General features: G+C 43.2%; 2 protein-coding genes across 3 annotated transcripts in view; both read left to right on the top strand.

Moving 5' to 3' along the window:
- Positions 1-9,250, top strand: part of TUBGCP5 (tubulin gamma complex associated protein 5) — a 43,425-nt gene extending 34,175 nt beyond the window's left edge. Inside the window, exons 21-24 of the mRNA XM_018562811.1 lie at positions 291-416; positions 1,375-1,463; positions 5,874-5,974; positions 9,163-9,250. Of these exons, the coding sequence (XP_018418313.1) occupies positions 291-416; positions 1,375-1,463; positions 5,874-5,974; positions 9,163-9,209 (363 nt within the window). The 3' untranslated portion in view covers positions 9,210-9,250. The remainder of the gene's footprint in view (positions 1-290; positions 417-1,374; positions 1,464-5,873; positions 5,975-9,162) is intronic.
- Positions 9,251-13,867: 4,617 nt separating this feature from the next.
- Positions 13,868-22,067, top strand: part of CYFIP1 (cytoplasmic FMR1 interacting protein 1) — a 92,258-nt gene continuing 84,058 nt past the window's right edge. For both annotated transcript variants that reach the window (XM_018562810.1, XM_018562809.1), the window contains exon 1: positions 13,868-14,150. The gene's annotated coding sequence lies outside the window, so the exon portion shown is untranslated. The remainder of the gene's footprint in view (positions 14,151-22,067) is intronic.

Consider the following 22,067-nt stretch of genomic DNA (forward strand, 5'->3'; position numbering starts at 1 on the left):
GAGAAAAAGTGGTACACATTGGCAAATATTGTATTTTGGTAGGCTAAAATTCAGGACTGTTAAGAAGATAAGAATACTGGCAACTTCATAGATTTAGCTAAAATGACAGTTGATTGCAGAAGATGAATGTCCTTGGTAAAATTAGAACCAGACAACAGGCAGACTATGTAGTTATATGAGGGTATTGTCTTATCTCAATTTTGAAATTTAAGGTTTTCACTTTTTAGTTTCAGGTTATTTTCAGAACAAAGCTAATGTGTGAAATAATAATCATTTTTTTTTTTAATCAGATCCTTCACAGTACAGGCCTGGAGTTCCAGCATCAAGTAGAAGAAGCAAAAGATCTTGATCAGCTGATTAAAATTCATTATAGATATCTTTCTACAATTCATGACCGCTGCCTTTTAAGGGAAAAGGTATACGGGCATTTGTTTATTTTTACATCTGTAGTTTAACTTTGGAGCAGTATGAGCTATATATTCACGTGCAAATATGTCACTTTTTGTTGCTTTATACTCTTTTAATTTGACCACGATTGCATACAAATTATTGGGTTATTAAGGGAAGCATAGCGACTGGACTTGAGGTGTAGTGGTCTAAGAGAACATCATCTGCTTTTATGTTCTCCATGTTATGTCACGGGATTCTTTCGGGTGCCGAAGCAAACATAGCAGTTTTGGCATCCTTTTTAAACCCCCACACCTCATAACACAGTTTTTTTTTCTAATTTATTGAGAGACACAAGGAGTCTTAACCCTTTGGGCTATACTGATCTTCGGTCAGTTCATGCTGACTGCCTTCAGTTACTTTGGCCATCTTCAGCCAATCAACCCTCTGTTTACTGACCTGCACCTACTAGCAGCTGTCTGGGTCTTGTAAATACTTGAGGCCTTGTCTCTTACTCTTAGCTTATTTGTTGCATTACTGCACTGTGACCACAACATGTCTGATTCTAGTCATGGGGTAGGGTAAGATTTTCGGCGGGTTAGTGGCGTGCTCGGAAGACAAATGCCAAACGGGCCGATGTGCACAAGCGCACACTGCCTGCTGAGCATTGCAGTCATGGGAAGCCCTCCCCTCAGCGGGGCGGGCTTGCGATGATCGCAAGTATGATCTACCTGTCCAAGATGGGCAGATCGTACAAGCTTTTAATTACCTTACAACCATCGCAGGATGAAAGTCGTGCGATGGTTGTAAAGTGTATGGTCAGCTTTTGAGATGCTCAAGTCCTTGACTGATGAGCTTACCCCTGAACAGTCATAACTGTTTTAACTCATTAATTGCATGAAAATATGATATATACATATATATTATGTTTCACAAACACTGGAGTGAATATTCCTGAAATATTAAAATGTGTTCTTCTTTTCCTAGGTGAGCTCTGTAAAAGAAGCAATATTGAAAGTGATGAATGTTGTTCTGATGTTTGCTGATCGCTGGCATGCTGGTTTAGGCGCTTGGAAGTAAGTGTGTCTACATTTGCTGCCTTAGATTATTAAAAAGGTATTTGAAAGCAGAACTCCAGGTATACGGGTAAATACACTGATGAAACATGAATATGGGCGCTTTTTACCTGCTAAAGGATTTGTGTTTCTGTCCATCTGCTCCCAAGACTTAAAATGGACCTTTCCCCCTCCTTTCACTAAAAATCACATCAGCATGCAGCTCTGCATGCTGATATGAAATAATATTACATTCATTAGTTAAACATATTTTTCATTTACTTACAAATAGGGCTGCAACAACTAATCGACATAATCGATTATAATCGATTATTGAAAAAGTTGTCAACTTTTTCAATAATCGATTAATCGGCTTCTGATCAGTTGGCCTTGTTCACAGCTCCACACGCTGTGCGCCGCACCTCCTCCCCACCTCACGCTCGCCGTTGCCAGACCCGCTCGCATCCACGCACCACACAACGCACCTCCTCCCCGCCTCACATTTCCTGCCCATCCACGATCGGCAAGGCACGCGGGGAGATGTAGTAAGGAGGAACAGGGGTGGGGGGATGACAGCCGCTGATAGATAGGTCCGATCTCAGAAGCAAGTTGCTGGAAGACTGCTCAGGTAAGCCTGCACTTTCCCACACATGGTGCTCTATAATGTATTGCTGGGATTTGTATTTCTCTATAGCTGATGGTACATTGTACTGTACATTATACATAGGAATACAAATCCCAGCAATACATTATACACTGTATGTATAATGTATTGCTGTGATTTGTTCTCCTCTATAGCTGGTGATATTCTGCATTGCGCTGTATAGAGGACTACAAGTCCCAGCAATAATACATTATACAGCGCAATGCGGAATACCACCAGGTATAGAGGACTACAACAAATCCCAGCAATAGTACATTATAAAGTGGTACAATGCTAAATACCACCAGCTAGAGGACTACAAAACCCAGCAATAGTACATTATACAGCGCAATGCAGAATACCGCCATCTATTATGTACTATTGCTTGTATTTGTTGTATTCCTCTATAGCTGGCGGTATTCTGCATTGCGCTGTATAATGTGCTTTTGCTGGGTTTTGTAGTCCTCTATAGCCCATGCAATTCTGCATTCATTGCTGTATAATTTTACACTTTCCATTTCACTATATTGCACACCACACTATCTTTTTTCTTTTTTACTTCCACCGCTCCAGGCTTGCTCCATTTTTTAAACTTTATTTTATTGTTTATCCGATTAACCGATTAATCGAACTTAATAATCGGCTAACTAATCGATTTTGAAAATAATCGTTAGCTGCAGCTCTACTTACAAATAGAGTTCATCCACTTCCATGTCCATTTTGGCACAAATTATGTAACCGTGCCCAAGTATTGCATCCTGGGAAGATTACATTGGCAGAGCAACGCTGGGAAATCTCATCTGTAATCTCACAAGATCTCAGGTTAAGGCATTTTCCTCCTCTTAGTTAACATGGCCACTGTCAGAAGACTGGAGGAGAAAAGAGACGTAAGGTATGCAAAGAATACAAAGTCTGCAATTATTTATAAGTATCTGTTTTGTAGATTGTCATTTACTAAACATTTCTAATGGTGCCATTGTTGTTATTTTAAAGATATGGTAAAGTTCCTCTTTAAGCTGGCCATACTCATACCATACTAGATTTTTTTAATGCTCAGCCTGTTTAAGAAATTGTAACAGATTCCTTCATCTACGCTAAACCAGCTGATTGGTTCTTCCAAGCATGTTTGAAAACTTTGGTCGATCGTACGATTATCGGATTATTGCAAGGTTGGTGGCGTTTCCGTACGTCAAAAATCGTACGATCAACACTGCTCATACGCAAACGAAAATACTTGCGGTTGATTACCGCAATTCGTCCAGGTGATTTTCTTTAATTACGCCTAATCGAACCTTGCGATAATCGGGGCATTATCCGACGGTTCGATCATCGGATGAAAAGTGTCGTCCGATAATCGTAGGGTGTATGGGCACCTTTAGACTGTAGATAACCAATTAATACCAGCGGGGGTCTGATTTTAACTTTTTTTATTGTTTATAGCCTAATTTATTTCAAAGTGCGGTGAGCAAAATAATTATGATGGTTATTTTGTATTCCTTTCATTTGCGAATAATCGCTCCAACAGTTGTTTTCCTTCTTGCCGATAGTCTTGTAGCCCATTCCAGCCTTGTGCAGGTCTACAATCTTGTCCCCAACATCCTTTGACAGCTCTTTGGTCTTGCCCATGGTGGTGAGGTTTGAATGAAAGAAAGAGATTCTGTGGACAGGTGTCTTTTTTTATATACATAATGATTTGTCGTTATTAGCACCTTCTTAAATTGACAGGACTAATCATAGCCAGTCTGTGGGAGCCAGAATTATTGTTGATTGGTAGGGGCTTAAATACTTAAGGTGTCCATACACCTTTCAAAAATCGTACGACGGCCCCATCCTGCCCCGATTATCGCAAGGTTCAATCAGCGGTAGTTAAAAAAACCACCTGGACGACTTGCGGTAATTGACCACAATTATTTTAGTTTGCGCATGCGCAGTGTTAATCGTACGACTTTTGACGGACGGAAACGCCACCAACTATGCGAACATCGTACGATCGACCAAAGTTTTCAAACATGCTTGACCGTCAAAAGTCGTACGATTGTACAGTACTATCGGTCGGGCACGTTACGATTGTCCTACGAAAAGTCGATCGCATACGATTATCGTACGATAATCGTAAGGTGTATGAGCTCCCTTAGTTTACTCGCTGAACTGCAACTCAATTTATAACATTTGTATCGTGTTTTTTCTGGATTTTGTGGTTGATATTCTGTCTCTATCATTTAACATACACCTATGATAAAAATTCTAGACCTTTCAGTTCTTTGGGCAAACTTACAAAATGTGCAGGGGATCAAAAAATTATTATTTTCCACACTGTATATGTATTGTAATGAGGTAGTTATGGTGTTTTTGTATTGTTTGAAATAAAATGTGGAATAGGACAGCAACTGTACAAAGAATCTTGCATAATCCTTTAATTACAGGAAAATGGGTGCATATCCACCAGTGTAACTGTACGATGATTTTTCTAGAAGCAGTTCTGGTCTCTGTTTTGTGTCATACGCCACGTTCTGGCTTAATAAAGAGTAGAAAATACAGATATTTAAATCAAAATGTCAGCTTCATTGTCAATAGCAAGCAGTTACCTTGTAACACTGGACACTGGATTTGCATCCATTTTATTTATTTTTTCACACTAGTATAATTGAAACTATGGTTTATTTTGTCATGCTATTTTTGGTCATACATGTGTACTAGGGAATAGGACCTCTCTAAGGGTATGCCCTCAAAGGGACACTATCACCAAGCTAAATAACTGTGGAAAAACGTGATGGAAGCTTCTGACTGTTGCTGTTACCCCACTGAGTCCTCGTTCACACAGGTGGCAAAGGGGCGGCAAAAACGGACTGTTGATCCATGTTTTTACCTTCCTCTGACCGCCTACGTAAAACTTAAAACAGTGGCAGCTGAGGCTTGTACACATGCCACAGTACTTTGCACAATGGCAAACTTTAAACTATATCTTGTGTTTGGCAGGCAGTGCTGCTTACCAAATGCTGCATTGTGGGCATGCATTTGCGACTTAGTATTTGTAATTCAAAATCCATATTTGGATAGAAAAATTGGAGAAAAAAAAACGGTATTCAGGATGCGGCTGTATCCGCTCCTGAACGTCTGGAAGCTGCTGCCATCTGGAAAGTGACCTAGAGGGACGGTGGAGCCTGCCACACATGTGAATGAGGCCTAATAATGATATAATTTAAGTAATGTTGATTAATAAGCCCAGTACTAGTGAACAGCTTGTGTGTCAAACAGTGATAGCTTCTGACAAAAGCTTCTCAAACAGGTACTTAGATTAATGATGACCTTCAAAGGGAATCGCGTATAAAAAAAAGAAAAAAAAAGTTGTAACACAGTAGTATAGTAATTCAGTCTAGCATTACAAGGCTACCCAAATGTCTAACCCATTGCTGTCATAACCAATGCTCAGATTCGAGTCTGTTGTTCTTTACAAGGGGGCTGTGGTAGGGGTTGCTGAAATGTTTTTAGAGCTAGCAATATTTCTGTGTGAATGTGACCACCGAGGAGTATTTTTGTCCGTGTGCAGTAAAATTCTATTGGAAGATTTCAAGTAGTGAACCCTTTATTTATTACAGGCATTGATATAGTTAATTTTTATATATTAATGAGTTTTGTCAAGTGTAATATATTGCTGCAATATACTGTCTTATAAAAGTTTAGATTTCAGAACTAGAAACATTCATGGTTTATGTGTAAAGAAATGTGCCAGCCACAAAGCATTCATAGTTGTAAAGATCTTCTGTAACAGCTGATGTTTTTTGATCCAGGGCAGAATCTATTGTGAAGATGGAATCTGACTTTACAAACTGCCACAAATTTCTTGTCAAAGTATTAAATAAAGCAGTCTGTAGAGGATCATTTCCACACTGTAAGTATATATTTAATTACCTTATTCATTAGTTCGAACCATAAATGTGATCAGTTGGGTAAAAAAACAAAAAACTTAAACTGCTGTTGCATTTGCAAGCCATCCACAGTGTAAATTGTGGAATAATCTTTTGTCATTTGGAGGGGGCAGGTGTGTTTTTGTATATTTTAGCTGTGTGTGTGTGTGTATATATGTGTGTGTATATATGTGTATGTATATGTGTGTGTATATATAATATATATATATATAATTTACCTGTTTTACTTTTGCAGCATTTTCGAGATTAGTATTTTCAATGTCAACATTTCCCGAAAATAGAAGGAAAAGCAATAGTGGCTCACCTTTAAAATGTTCCTCTCTCCTCCCACTACTCTAATTTCCCACATACAGTTTCTAATAAATCCCAATAGAAATACATTTGTTTTAACTTTTAAAATGTGCATGTGACTGCAAAGCTTCAGAGAGTGTGTCTGTCATAAATATGTCAGTGTCATGTGGTTAGGTTTAAGGAGAATAAGGGTACATTTTAGGGATTAGGGACAGGTAGAAGGATGGTTAAAGTGACACTAAACTTGAGTTAAATCTTAAAAATGCATTTAGGTACCCTAACTATTAACAGAAATGTATCTAATTTGTGTATCTTGTTTTGTCACTTGTTTTGCCTGATGAAGGGGTTCCTGTGTGTCCCCGAAACGTCGCACTAAGTGTGTTATTTTGCTTTTGATGTACGTCAATAAATAGACGTAATCGATTTACTATTGGAGTGCGGTGTGTTTTCTTCATTTGTGTATCTCTCGGCTGTAGATCCTCAAATCATCTCTGAATTGGTGCTGGCTCTGTCCTTCCTTCTGGAGGGTGGCTACTTTTGTTCCCCCTGCTCCCTGTGTGTGTTGTAAAAAGTAGTCACCACTCCAAGCTTGCTCCTATGATAGACTACAAGCTCAGGCCTAGTTTACCATTTGGTATTGAGATTGTAGTCTATCACGAGAGCAAGCTTGGAGTGATGACTACTTTACAACACACACGGGGAACAAAAGTAGCCACCCTCCTGAAGGAAGGACAGTATCAGTATGGATGTAGAGATGATTTGAGGATCTACAGCCAAGTGATGCACAAGCTACATTTTTGTTAATAGGGAACTTGAATGCATTTTTAAGATTTAACTCCTGAGTCTAGTGTTATTTTAAAATTTAAAGCCCAGCTCTGGCCAGGAGGACAGTTTCAGATATATAATTAGTACTGGGGATTAGACAGACCTTCACAGATCCAATCATCTAGGCTGCTTCCAGCCTCCTCATATTAACAGTTTCTTCTCTCTCCCAATTAGTACAGCTCCTGCTGTATTTCCGGGCCACTCGAGAGGCAGGCACTGCAGGTGACCGCAGCACTAAAGTCTATGAAACCTTCAGCGCCTGCCACCCGTGTGTCCCCTGAAGTACAGCAGAAGTGATACAAATTGGGTGAGAGAGGAAACTCGTTTTGTGGATGCTGGAGGCATCCTGGATGATTGATCCTGTGAAGGTCTGTCTAATCATCAGCACTATTAATATATCTGAAACTGTCCTCCTGCTCAGAGTTGGGCTTCTCCAGGTGGGGTTACCCATAGGAACTACATCATCAGTTACAGTTTGTAAAAAAAGGTTTAGGAAATTATCTGAATAGAGAATATCTAAAGTGCAGTTGTGCTCAAAAAGTGAAGATTTGCTGGGGGGAATTTCTTAACGCAATTGTGACTGTTTTCTCCTCTTGGATGACTACTTTTTAAATGCAAATATATTTTAAGCAGCTTCTCTTGAGATGTGCGTCTGTTTTACCCTGAGCGCGCGCTATTTTTTCTGATTGCAAGTGTTTCGCCGCATTTCGCAACTGATTACATCTGCGTTTGTCCTGCGGCTGTCTGAAACCAGCGCATCACCTAACAAAACAATTGGAATTTAAGAAGTCCCGATGACCACTTCTTCAAGATGCGACAGTTAAGCTTCTAGCCTGGAGTTTGCGAGTCTTTTTTCCTGGAGCCTATTTAATTTATGAACAGACATTACACCAGAAGCATAAAATCTGGTGCAAAGAGCGTCAAATATATCCCATGCGACCATATGCGAGTTTAAACAGTTGCAATTGTGTTAATAAATCCCCCCCCCCCCCCCCCCTGCCGCTATGTCTTAGGCACCATCTTGAAATGTACATTTATATATATTTCCTGGAATTCTTTCTTCCTGGTATGCGTGTGTGTCTGTGTGTGTGTGTCTATCGCATCATAGCTGCATGTCTGCAGGGTGAGATTTAAGACACTGCTGATTCTAACTGCTAGCCCCATGAGATTTGGTAATGTCACTACTGTGCTGCTCACTGTTCTTTTTGCTGGAGATTCTGACATGATAGAGAAAAGCCCTGCCTCTACAAAGATGTCCGTCTCCACACAGAGACACAGTGTAGAACATAGCATGATAAGTTAGTAAATGGGAAAGATTAGCTGCAGGAAGACCACTGGCAATACTGGTGACTAGACCTTTGCCCTCTACCTTACTTTTTTAGCACAGATTTGCAGAGTTACAGAACTATGAGGTGAGTGAAAATCACTCATCGTCATATTTAGTGCTGACGGGTGACAATGAAACTGTCGCACGTCGGCTCAATAGATCGGAAAGCAAGCGAGCGCATACTGTCGCTCGTTCACTTCTCGATAATTTCCCTGCAGAGAGCGGTCACCGCTCCCCGCAGGGATTCCCACCCTCCCCGCTCCGATCCTCCAGCGCTGAGTGGAGGAACGGACGGCTGAGGGGGTGGGTACAGCTGGCTCCGCCTCTGGATAAGCAGAGCCAGCTGTCATTCACACAGCTGGGTGGATCTCGATAGCATTGTCGGGAGTCGTCCCGGCTGTAGTTCACGAGATACTGAGCTTTGGGTCACGGGAGGATGCTAGTATGGGTCACGGGAGGACCCTAATTCCCGTGACCCTTAAGAGAACTATGCTGAAAAACACCCCATTGTTCTCTTTTAATTTCCTATTTAAAGCCAAGGTAGCTTGTTGCATAGAGTTTACTTCTCTTCAGCAATCCTAATGGCAGAACATTACTATCTGTAATTGTTTTTGAGTATATCGTCCGTTATTAATAAAAAAACAAAAGGCATGCTTATTGTATTACTGAATTGTTAATAAAATGTTCATTTCTGTAATTTTGCCACAGTGGAGTCTTTGGCTTTATCACTAATGGCTGGTATGGAACAAAGTTAGCACCAGTGCAGACAGAAGACGATGAAGCCGGCTAATTTTGTCAAGAATGATGCGCATTTACATGTATTTAATGTACATAAGAGGATTTTGAACAATGTGTGTACCTTATATCACTGTTCAATAATTTATGTTGATTCTTAATGTTTCCATCTGTAAATAAAGACTTGTTTTCTTATTTAGCCATTTATCTTATTATTTTTAATGCAAAGGTTTGTAACTTGGCTGTTTACATTTTTTTTCTTTTCCTTAAATATTCATGTTTTTTTTCTGTTGGCTAGTAATTCCTAACCTGTCCAGAAAATCGAAACCTAGAACTGGCTGTACATACACACGCGTGTGCACTCTGTTGGCTTGGTGGGTCACTAAATGCTGATCTATGGCTGATCATTCTGACACGCTGTTTGGTATCTCAAAATCACAGAACAGAATCCCAGGCAGCATAGAGAACACATACCACAGATTGATAAGGCCTTACCTATATAAATTTGTTTTTATCTGGAAGAGTAAATGATTACAGTATGTTGTGTTGAAACAAAAATATGCTTTTTGCTGAAAATGCTTATATATCGCTGAGTATTTAAAAAATGCACTTTTGGTATATTCATTTCATTCTCTGGACAGAACCTCCCTTCCATTTCAGAGACACAAAGCATTGATTTCCATAGTCCCGGAATAGGCCCAAAATGCTGAATCATCATTTTGGTGTTTTCCTGTAATTAGTGAGCAGCTATTTTACAACCAGCAAACGCTAAGCACTTGCACATCTGTATATTTTTTTTTTTTTACATTCTTTTTTTATTATGCTTCGGGATAAAAAAAAGTGTTTTTTTTTGTTGTTGTCAGGTAAATATGAAATATTGCATATAAATGTTGTGCAGTATTTCTATCCAGCCAGCAGGTGGCACCGTACAGTTTCCTCATTGTTGTAAAAGATTGTTTAACCCCTTCATGACTGAGGCCCTTTTTTCCATTTTTGCACCCATGATCACACAATCTGACTTCACAATCTCTGTAGATCTACCAACAACTGTGCAGTGCAAGGGCCTGCCTTACTCAGCACAAACTAAATAGTTTAGGTAGGCCCACATATTACAGAGCGTTGGTAAATCTAAAGAAGATTGCATAGGGAGCGTACAGTAAGATTGCATTGAAGCTTTACAGTGGTCAGGGCTCAGGCTAAAATCTACACACACAACTGAAAGGAACCCCAACCCTGCAAGTGAGATGTTCTTTGCAATCTTAAAGTGGAACTTAAAAAAAAACAAAAATTGCGAGCAGGCAGAAAAGTACCTTATTATGAGCAGACATGATATTGTGTAGCTCTTCTGCAACAGAACAAACTTACCTGCCTGTGTGCAATCTTCTTCAGAATGTCTGTCTTTGAAGGTTCTCATTCATCCAGGTCATGGTATATCTGTAAAAAATAAGTAAAGGCAACTGGACTTGCTGTATTTAGAGGTGCGGGAGGGGGAGGGGGGTGAGACATCTATTGTCTGCCACATACAATGCTGTTTTAACACCTATTAACAATGTTAATAACACCTTCTAGCTCCAATTATGCAAATGCATTCAACGCCTGGTTGTGACTAACCGTTTATGTGGATTGGAGCAACATTCACCATATTTATTCCCAGAGAAGAGAATTTTGTACAAGTCATTGTGAATTGAGAAAGCTGGTTGGATGACCAGTGAAACGTCTTCAAGAAAAATACAGCAAGTCCAGTTGCCTTGACTTATTTTTTACAGATACTTATTCAGAATGTACGCTGAGGTGCGCATGCGTGGGAGTTCAGAACATCAAGGCAAGCAAATACCTGGCACCAGGGAGAAGTCAGTGGCAGAGAGGGGAGGTGAATCAAATGTAGTTGCAGTACTTGCTAGATGGCAGTTTCTCTTGTTGCCTGGAATTGCTCTAAAGAAGATGCTTTACCAAGGTGCCATGAGCCTGCTAGGGTGTGAGGACACACGTCTTTTTTCCTGCAGTAACATGTAGTTTAACCAGGTATAGACAACTTTTTCAGTTGTGAACTGCCATGTCTTCCTTTATCCTCCCTGTACTCACTGCATCACCACGTCATGTGACCGCAGCGCGCGACGTCACGGCAGCTAGTGCATAGACACCCGGCGATGCGCATTCAGGATATGGCTCTCACAGAGTCTGGAAGGCTCCACCTAGACAGGTAAGTAAAGGCCGGGCAAGTAAAAGTCCTTTACACCGGTCCCCTAGAGCAATTACCCTTACAGTGCGGGGATAGCCCAACTGCAAGGGAACCATTTCTTTTGCCCTGGAAATAGGCTTTAAAGAGACCCTGTCACCACCCATGGCCACTAAGATAAACATTCAGGCTAAAGGTTGTCACCACATAATTCAGGCTCCCTTTCTTTATCAAATTCTTTGCCCAGGTGTGTTGGAAATAGAAATTATTTTGTTCAATCCCCTTTTTCCTGGTTTGTTGGGTTATGCTTAATAAACATACTCCCACACAGAGCAAGTTCAATGTGTAATGATCTTCAGCTCCGCTTCTGAACACCAGGTCCTGCACTGCCATCTTCCTCTCTGACATCATTGTGAGCTGGCTGTCTTTTCCTGGCTCTTGCAGCCAACCACTCGATGTGCCATGAAGAGCGATCAGGGCTGATTGCAGGAACCAGGAAGAAACAGACAACCCCCTAATGATGTGTTGTGGTGCATGCAGGGCCAGGACGGGGGCATTTTACACTGAGCAGCCCAATCACATGACCCTAATAAGCCCTGCCCTGTGCAATCCGGGGGCAGAGCCAAACACGGAAACACAATTGTAGGGCGGGGCCAGCACTAGTAAATACAGAAGGGCTAAAGCCCACACAATCCTTGCTACCACCAGCATACAAACCTTGCCACACTATGCAAAACCAAAATACAAACCTTGCAACAATATAGGAAGCTTGCTACAAGTCGTGATATCCCCAGCCATCCTCCACACCCCAAGCACGTTGTACAGGTCATTGCTCCCTAAATGGTCAGTGGGGCTCTCAGCTGGCCAGTTTGGACTCATGGGTGGTCAGTGTGGGCTGCCAGGTAGTCAGTGCAGGCTCTCAGGTGGTCATTGTGTAATAGACATCCTACCTTGGATGTGCTTCTTCAATTGCACTCTCCAACTGCTCCCCAGGGTGTCCCTCTTGTCCTCAAGCTCCATTTGGTGCACTGTTGTCTGTCATGGGGCAGAGACAACTCTCTCTCGGCATGTAACGCTCTGCATGGGCACTCAGGAAGACAGGTGGCTGGTCAAATCCTCACTCATGCACACCAGTGGGGTTCTACAGGCACATCATCTGACATTACGAAGCTTGGTCGAGGCTGGAGGGTTGGGAGGCGGCAGAGCACGTGGTGTTGTGCCCCCTAGGTGTGGCGTCCCAGGGGTGCTCAGAAAGTCACTTGGGTGTGGGAACCCACATGACTCACTGGCACTTGGTCACACACCACCTTGCAATTTCTGCACAACGCCTCTTGGACAGGCCTTATGGCTAGTCCGGGGCAATTTTGTAGCACCCGGCCCCTACGGCCTGTCAGCGTGGTGCACTGGCACTATTCCTTTATTTATTGCACCTCGTGCACGATTGGCACATTTTTTGTGTTTTTGTAAATTTTGACCCACAGAGTGCTAGGGTGCAGGTACCTTCGGGGCCTATTCCCGATGCAGGGGAGGATGTTCTGTGCCCTAATATAGGGTTCTCTGCCTCCTCCCGACCCAGGGAATGTGGATTAACCCCTCTCACTCAGGCTGCCACTTCCCTGCTTGGAGCAGGCAGAGCAGATCTACACGGAGCAGGTCACGGAGCAGGTCACAGAGCAGGCTGATCCATAGCATCGGGCATAGCGGGCTGGCCAAGCCAAACACAATCCAGTTGATTGTATTCAGCCCGGCCCTCTGGACAAGTGCCCGGTGTGCCCAATGGCCAGTCCGGCCCTGGGTGTATACACTCTTTCAGTAGTTTCCTGAGATGCGTGGCCTGGGTATCACAGGCGGCGGCAGCATGCTTCAGTCTCTCCTAGGTGAAAAACACAGATATGCAGGCCCTTATAATAAAATAAACAAAAGTATTTACTTTTTTTGCGATTGTTTAAAAGCAGGGAAAGAGGTTGGTATGCTTTAATTCTCTGTGGGTCAGGAGTAGGCAACCTTACACCTCCCGCTATGGTGAAACTACAAGTCCCATGAGGCATTGCAACACTCTGGCTGGCAGCCACAGGCTTGACTTCAAGAGGCAGAAAAATGATGGGATTTGTAGTTTCACCACAGCTGCAGTGCTGAGATTGCCTACTCCTATTAGAATACAGGATTTTTATAGCGCCAACAGTTTGTGCAGTGCTCTCCAAAATGGAGAAACACTACAGATACAATTTCTATACAGGAGAGTCTCCTGCTCATAAGAGCTTACAATCTAGTTGGAAGTGCAGGTGATACATAAGGTAATAAATGTTGTAGGTTATAGAATACAATGGGCAAATGTATCTTTCTATATAGTGTACGAAGCCAGTGTTCTTCAGTTATGATTCATTGATGACTCATGAATGATACTATGTTATACGGGTACACAAACTGCTGACCATACAGGCCCCCTCCCCTTCACCCTTCTGCAGTGACACCTCTGCCAGCGCTGGCACAGTCGCACAGCTGGTGGGTGTGGTGAGCTCGGGATCAGGAGGCGGAGCCTCAGTTGGAGCCGCTCCTGCCTACTCCTCTATGGCCCTGGGAGGAAGGGTGTTTCCTGGTCGTGCCTAGGAAGTTTCGGCCTCAGCTTGTACAGAGTTGAAGGTGGAGTCGGGGGGACCCGGGAGCCCCAGGACCGACACTGACCTATTACGGAGCAGGCAGCAGACCAGTTCTCCATGTGAGCAGTGCAGCAGCTGGCAGGACAAGAATTCACTGATCGCAGGGCCGGAGAACTTCCAAACTCAGGGTGAGAAACTTAAATCAGTGCTCAGGATCAGCTCGAGACTTCCTGTCCACGGCTCCCTCTGTGTCACTGCTCCCACATGCAGAATCCCCCCATCGGGGCTCCCACATGCATGTGCAGTCTCTGTGCTTTTCTATGATGGTCCTCCCACGCTAGATTGTGGAGTATATGTGGGGTGTGGAGCAGACTGAGCGATGACATCCAATGTTATTATAATGGGTGACATGCAGGGAGAGGAGAGCCTGCCTGCTATACTCATAGTGGAGGATCATTCCATCATATGTATGACTGCTCATACTACTCAATAGCTGCAGGCTCATAAGATCAATCTACTCCTCATCATGTCCTTGTCCATCTTATCCCAAACACTGTGTGTACAAAATAATGCTCACATAGTATAAAGTTATGCATTGATGTGTACCGTATGTATAGTCAAAGCCTTCTTGTTATATAGTTTTGGATAGACCTAGGAAAGGGTTAAAACTTCAGTTTATGTTTTGTTGGACACATTTACCTTCACTTCTTGTCTTAGGGCCAGTTCACACCACAAAGTATGCGTTCCAGAGAGTTCGGCCTCTGGCACGCAAGACGGCCGGCTCCCGGCGTTCTGGGGCGGGAGGAGGCGTGGTGATGTGTTAAAATCAATGGCACTGCAGCCATGCCCCCCCGCCCGCAGCGCGATTGCCCAGAACCCAGGCACATTAGTGGTTGCGTTCTGCTCCCGTGCGATCTGCAACAATTGTGCTTGCAGTATTTTTGCAACTTGCAGTGGACCGGAACGCAGGCACTAATATGCCTGCATTCCAGGTGCGGGCGATCGCACTGCGGGCGGGGGGCATGGCTGCAGTGCCATTGATTTTTAACGCCACGCCCCCTCCTGCTCCTGAACGCAGGGAGCTGTCTGACTTGCGTTCCAGAGGCCGAACGCTCTGGAACGCAGACTTTGTGGTGTGAACCAGCCCTTAGAGATGCAGCAGGAAGTGAAAGGAAACGTCTCCAAAGTGAAGGGAATAATCCTTTAGATAGTTTTCAGCACTTCCTGTTGAGCTTTTCCCTTATTCTCCAGTTCTGGTAAAAACTTTAAAGTGATGTTAAAGACAAAAAATTTTTAAGCTATTTCATATACTGATTAAATCCCTTACAATGAATGTTGCACCTTGATGTTAAATGTTTTAGTTTCCTGCAGAGCCAACTGGTCCCCTGAGCACTGACCCTGATATCCTGTTTTAGAGTGGCTCCTTTCCCTTGCAGGGTCATATGGAACCACCCTTGTGTGTGCTGGTAAGCTGTGTGTGTCTCAGGGCCAGTTCACACCATCTCCATGCATTAATCACGCAGTACCACACAGTGCACCTCTTGTGCGATTACAGTGTGGGAGATGCAATGAGTGGCATTCATTTGAATGGCACCCCAAACACACCTCCCACCCGCAGTGTGACTGGCCGTGCCACAACGTGCAGTACTGCAAATACTGTGCATTGCAATCCAAAAAAAAGTGCATGTTATTTTTGGTACCGCGCGTTTCAGCGTGACCGGTCACACTGCAGGCAGGAAGTGCATTTGGGTTGACACGCAATGCACCTCCCACACTGCGCCGTTTTCAAAGCAAAATCGTCTAAACAAAAGCGCGCAAAAACAGCTCAGTCGCCTAGGTGTGAGCCTAGCCTTATAGTACACAGACCAGACAAAACTATAACCCGACAGGGACTTTAACCCCTCCCTATTCTATCTAAGGCCTGGTTCACACCTGGGCGTTTTACAGTGCGTTCCTGCGCGCTGTAAAACGCTCAACATGTGAAAACCAATAATTGCCTATGGGCATGGTTCCCACCTGGGCGTTTTACAGCACATAGGAATGCGCTGCAAAACGCCCTACGCCCGAAGAAGTACAGGAGCTTCTTTGCCATTGGTATTCCCGAGTGTGGATCGGGGTTAACAAAGCGGTAACCTCCGAGCCACACTCGGGAATACAGTGCACAGGTCTTACCTTGTCCGCGATCCCCACGGTGTCTTCGGCGGCTGCCGACTTCCGGGTTCCGTCCCTTGCAAGTGCCCGCGTCGTAGGGGGGCGGAGCCGGCGGGAAGTTTAAAAGTTAAACTATATATATTTTTTAAATTGGGAAAATAAAGGAAAAAAGGATGGAACCGTCAGTGAATGTCCACATTCTCCAAGTGTCTGTTGTGCATATTGTTGTATTATTGTATATGCTGCCTTAACTTTGTCAATGGGTACAATATTATAACTTCTGTAATCCTAAAGTGATAATAAAGGAGAACTATGGGGTAAGTGTTTTCCCCCATAGTTCTCCTAAGGGTCACGGGAGGACATAAACTAGTATCCTCCCGTTACCCTAAGCTCAGTATACCGCGAGCTACAGCTGTCATCACTGCGAGCTACAGACAACTGCAGCCGGGACGGATCCCGACATTACTGTCCAGATCCACCCAGCTGCGTGATTGACAGCTGGCTCTGCCCATCTAGAGGCAGAGCCAGCTGTACCCGCCCCCTCCCCGTCCCTTCCGCCAGCCAACGGCGGAGGATCGGAGAGGGGAATCCCTGCAGGGAGCCGTGAGTGACAGTCACGGCTCTCTGCAGGGACATGATCGAAAAGTGAGCGAAACGACGGTATACGTTCACTCACTTCCCGATCTATTGAGCCGACGTGTGACAGTTTCATTGTCACAGGTCAGCTCCAACTATGACGCTGAGTGAAAATCACTCACCTCGTAGTTCTTTAAAGCTATTTCCAATGATGATAAAATCACTTACAATGGATGCTGCTCCTTGATGTATAAAAATGTTAGATTCCTGCAGAATCAGCTAGTCCACTGAGCACTGGTCCTAGTATTGTGTTTTAGGGCTGCTCCTTTACCTTTGCAGGGTCCTATGGAGCCACCTTTTGTGTGTGCTAGTAAGCGGTGTATGACTCAACAGACACAAAGACACAGCAAGGCAATCCACTCCCTCCTCCCTTCTCCATGCTAGTAGACAGACAGCTCCTGGAGACTGCTTCATTTGATGCTTCAGACTATGGAAACATACTTCCTTTGCTCTATTATGTCTATATATCAGCCCTGCTGTACTTTTCATTAGCTTGACATTTTCAATGTGGCCTTAACTGTCACTTGATAATTGGCAAGTTTTATTACAGTTTTAGTCACCAACCCTCAGGAAAGATGTCCTTGAACTTGAGAGAGTTCAGAGAAGGGCTACTAATTAATGAAGGGGATAGAAGTCCTGAGCTATGAAGATCACCTCCAGAAATTAAACTTGTTATCCTCAGAAAAGAGGAGCTTAAGAGGGGACCTTATTGCTATTTTCAAAGTCATTAATGAGGACCACAATATCCAGAATCGGTTGTTTACACCAAGAACAGTATTGATGACACGGTGGCACAACAAGCGGTTCAATCTCTTTACTGTGAGAGTAGTCAAAATGTGGCACTCCCTTCCACAGTCAGTAGTATCTGCTGATAGCATTTATACATTCAATAAACTTATAGATGAGCTTTCTAGTGCACTAAATATACAAGGATATGGCTGTTATTTTGTTTTACTACTAAATGTGCAGACAAATTAGTATACAAGCCTTCTTCAGACTGGAAACAAACAAGCAACGAAAGCACTTAACCATTAATATGCAAAGCAAATATTAGTTCTAGTGACACATCCACCTTATCTGATAATTTGGACTGTTTCCATGTACTGATCAGTAAAATGATCCTTCCTTTTGAAAAAATGTGAAATATTTGAAGAAGCTCTGATGATGACACAAGTTAGACACCGTGAACCTTTGCTATTTGTTGTGTGTGCGCTTTTGCACACACACCCCCCCCCCCCACGCATATACTGTATACATACCCGGCTACATTATTTTTACTTATATTGAATCCTTTTTGTGCTGAACCATATCATCACCAGTGTGTTTGATTTACAGCTTCCTACTTTTTTCTCCACATAATCCTTCACCTCCTGTAACATTTCAAGAATAAGCCTCCTCTTAAAGCTGACCTTTACCCATATCTTTAAAATAATAACAAGCACACCTTTATAATGACATTCTACAAACGCATACGTCTAGATAATTGTCGGCTTTGTTTTCTTTGCATACCTTATTTCTCTTTTCTTTCCCAGTGGCCATGTTTACTAAGGGCAGGCTACTAGCTCTCCTATTACTTCCTGAAAATTGGTACATGTGACTAGACATGTGACCATGCATATCCTCTCAGGGGAGGAAAATGCCTTCCACTGAGATGAGATTTCCCAGCAATGCTCTGCTGATGACAAGGAAATCCTAGTGTGCATTGCTTTGGCAAACTGAAGTCATTTTGCCCTTTCAAAGCAGGAAGTGAATGCTCTGCAAGTGTAAGTATTTCATAATCACAGCATTTAACACCGGACATGTCTGTTATTATTAATCATCATACATAGAGGGATGCTTCGGTAGAATGTGATTTTTCTTTTTTTTTTTTTAGTGTAAACGTCTGCTTTAACCAACGACAGCACCAAGCTACTGATTCACTACCTTGTTATCTCTCGCCTCGACTATTGCAACTCACTCCCCAGTGGCCTACCTTTACACAGGCTATGCCCCCTTCAGTCTGTCATGAAACCAAAGACATGCAAGTATGCATGACGCACAGTACAAGAGATTGCGTGAGAGTGCAGGGTGCCATGGTGATGCTTCCTCAGGGGCAGGTAGATGACCCTGCGCTCACAAGGATGTCCTTAGTCCCTTGGGTTAAATGATGCTAGACATCTAGGGGTGAAAGGATTAACTGCAAGGAGTTGGGATTTAAACCTACTGTCTAAGCCCTGAAATTATGATTATTTTACAGAAACACTGCTGTGGGATCCTGTGTTGGCCTGGACGTTTGGACCTGCAATCCCAACAGGAGCAGTTTAGGGGACTGATGGTGCAGACACCCTGGGCCAACCAAACAACTGTTCCTGAACTATGATCCCCTTCCTCTTTCAGTAGTGATCATGTGTTAGATGTCTTGGGTGAAGGAACTTTTAAAACTACAAGAACACAGAGGCTGCCATTGCTGACCTTTCCATCTGAAATTGCTATCGTGCCGATTCAGTGGTTTCAATACTTTGAGTCACGTTTTACTTTGAGTGACTTCCCTCTGACTTTCTTGCCTGCATACTTCTTCCAAACCACTGACCCCAAAGACATCCTGGTACCTAGTATTTTTAGTATGAGGTTAGCAGTGCTAGTCTCCCTACAGCTTTTCTTAAGGGCTGCAGTTTATTTTATATTATTTTACAGACAGATTTTTAGGCAGAGGTGCTGACTAACCAACACTGTCTGTCTGTAACCCTCCTGGCCAGAAACAGCCGCACTGAACCGGTAGGCATGTGTAAAATCAATCTTCAATGCCGCTTGTCCAACATATCAAATGGTATACACCTCCAATCGCTCCCCCATAGCACCGGCTCTAACGCGTTTCACCGCATGGGCTTAATCATATACCATGTTGATATGTTGGACCAGCAACATTAAGGATTGATTTTACACACACTTACCGGTTCAGTGGGGCTGTCTTTGGAAGATTGATTTGCGGGAGGTGAGAGTGCACCTTCAGCCTGCACCTGGTACATGCTGAGGGTGAGAGATCGGATTTGGAATTGGAGCAGTGGGACTTTTGTGACTGCCTCCTGGCCAGAAGTTTACATTTGTCTTTGTTTTGGGTAGTGTGGGAAAGGGTTGGCATGGCTGTCCGTGTCCTCCAATTTCTGTCCCAGTAATGGTGGTCACCCAGATGTTTCTCCAAAGAAGGGTTAGATATTCTATCAGGTTTGATTGCTGTCTGCATGCCATCAGGAGAGGAAGTGATTGGCAATTTCCCAAACTGATATCCACAGAGCAGTACAAACCTGACAAAGGCCTTTCACCATGTGACTGGCAATGGTTAAAACCTTGAGTACTGTTTTCTTCAAAGCTGGGCTTCTTTAACATCTATTTTAATGAAGTGGCTACTTCAAAGGTGACATTCACATGGATGTTCAAGTTTTGACAAAGTTCTGAATACAGTCCTCAGATTAAGGCATGTCACAGCTTTACGTGTACTTTGAGGTATTACAAGCTTTCCCTTTAATATAAATTAAAACAACCTTGAAAATCCAGCATCAACCAGTGAGTGTAGCCAATCGCTTCCTCTCTTAAAGGGCCAGTCCACACAAATTGACATTTTAGCTATAGGTGGAGCCTAGTAGGTTGAGTTGGCCCCTGGCTTTCTATGTTTGGATGTTCAAACAGTAACATTTCCTGGCACTAATTCTGGAAATCTGTCCCTGTCCAAATAGGAATTTGCATTTTTCTTCCTACTCCATATTCCAGATCCTCTTGTTGCATTCTCCATATTTCAAAAGAAATACTAAATCGACCAGGGAGAGTGGAAAGCCTTTACAGTGGCCACAGCTGTCCTGCAGAATTGGGAACAGAAGTGCAAAGATCTGACCAATAGTCACAGAAAGCTATAAGAAACGAATGTAAGCTTTGGGTGGACTGACCCTTTAATTCATTTTGATGCAAAACTTGTATATTCACCACAATAACTATAGTCAGAAATAATATTGCTTTTGCTGTTCTTGCAGTGTGCCATTTGTTCCTCCTTTTTGACAGAACTGTAGTCATTTCAGGGTTGCTTTGTCAACAGGATTGGTGAGGAATGCGAAAGACTCACTTCTCTCTTTAACCATCATTGAGGGAAGTGTGCACAGACAGGAAGAGAGCCTTTTCACATTTTAGATCTTCATAAATGTCTAGATGTGCACTGGCACGATATATGAATGCTTGATTCAAGGTGAATGATACTTTAAAAAGACATCCATTATATTACTATATCCTGGGATATACAGTGCAACTGTTTATCAAACCCAAATTTTCAGAAAAAGTTACACTAAAGTTAATTTTAGTGCACACAAGCAAAATATAATACCCAATTGTTTTGGTAAAATGTAAAAGATCTGAGATTGCATCCAGTAAACGGATACTAAATATGTCAAGACTTAAAACTGGAAACGGCACCCAAAATTGTCCATAGGTGGAGCTTTAAATGCCCTTACAGGCTCATCAGTTTAGCCTTCATTCGCACGGGTAACAGCCGGCCCGTACAGGTCCGTGCTGCATGCACGTCCATATCGGGCCGCTCCCGGGAAAGACTGGTGCTGCGTGTGATTACATGCAGCAGCCTGTTCTTCTCTATGGAGTACGCCGCCCTACGCTCACCCGAACTGGAAGTCTGTATGGGTGCGGGTGTCCCTGCTCGGACGTAGACAGGATCCATCCTGTCTGCGTATGAGTACGGACACCCGCACGGACGTGCAGTTAAGGTGAGCGCAGGGTGGCTTACGGCTGCGTACTCCCATAGAGAAGTAAAGGCTGCTGCGTACAAATCACACGCAGCACCTGTCTTTCCTGGGAGCGGCCCGATACGGCCGTGCACGCAGCACGGATCTGTACGGGCCAGCCATTACTCGAGTGAATGAGGGCTTTGAGTTAACCGTGAAGGATGGCCCTAGAATTTTTGTTCTCATTCTGGCTTGCAGGCAATTCGTGTATGGCACGATTGCCACTTTCGTACATAGACGCACCCAACGCATGTGTTTTGGAGGTTTTATTTATTTATTTACCGTCAGTTTTTTTTATACTTTTATTTTATTGCTATCACATTGGGGGCTAACAAGCATTTATTTTCAACAAACTTTCTGTATCTGAGAGTCAACTAAGAGCCAGTAGAAGTGTTCCAAGATCACTATATTACTAAGAAGGGTGGGGTGGGCTGGGTGCAGTATTGCATTATCTAGATGAAGTATTGGGCGGATAGTCTGATCCCTTTGTGCTTCTTAGGGGTTCAAATTTGACAGAATTGTAACTATTAGTCTTCTAGCGTCTGATAAAACATAGTTTGA

Source organism: Nanorana parkeri, unplaced genomic scaffold (genome assembly GCF_000935625.1).
Source record: "Nanorana parkeri isolate BGI_ZX_2015 unplaced genomic scaffold, ASM93562v1 scaffold601, whole genome shotgun sequence".
NCBI classification, from domain to species: Eukaryota; Metazoa; Chordata; class Amphibia; order Anura; family Dicroglossidae; genus Nanorana; species Nanorana parkeri.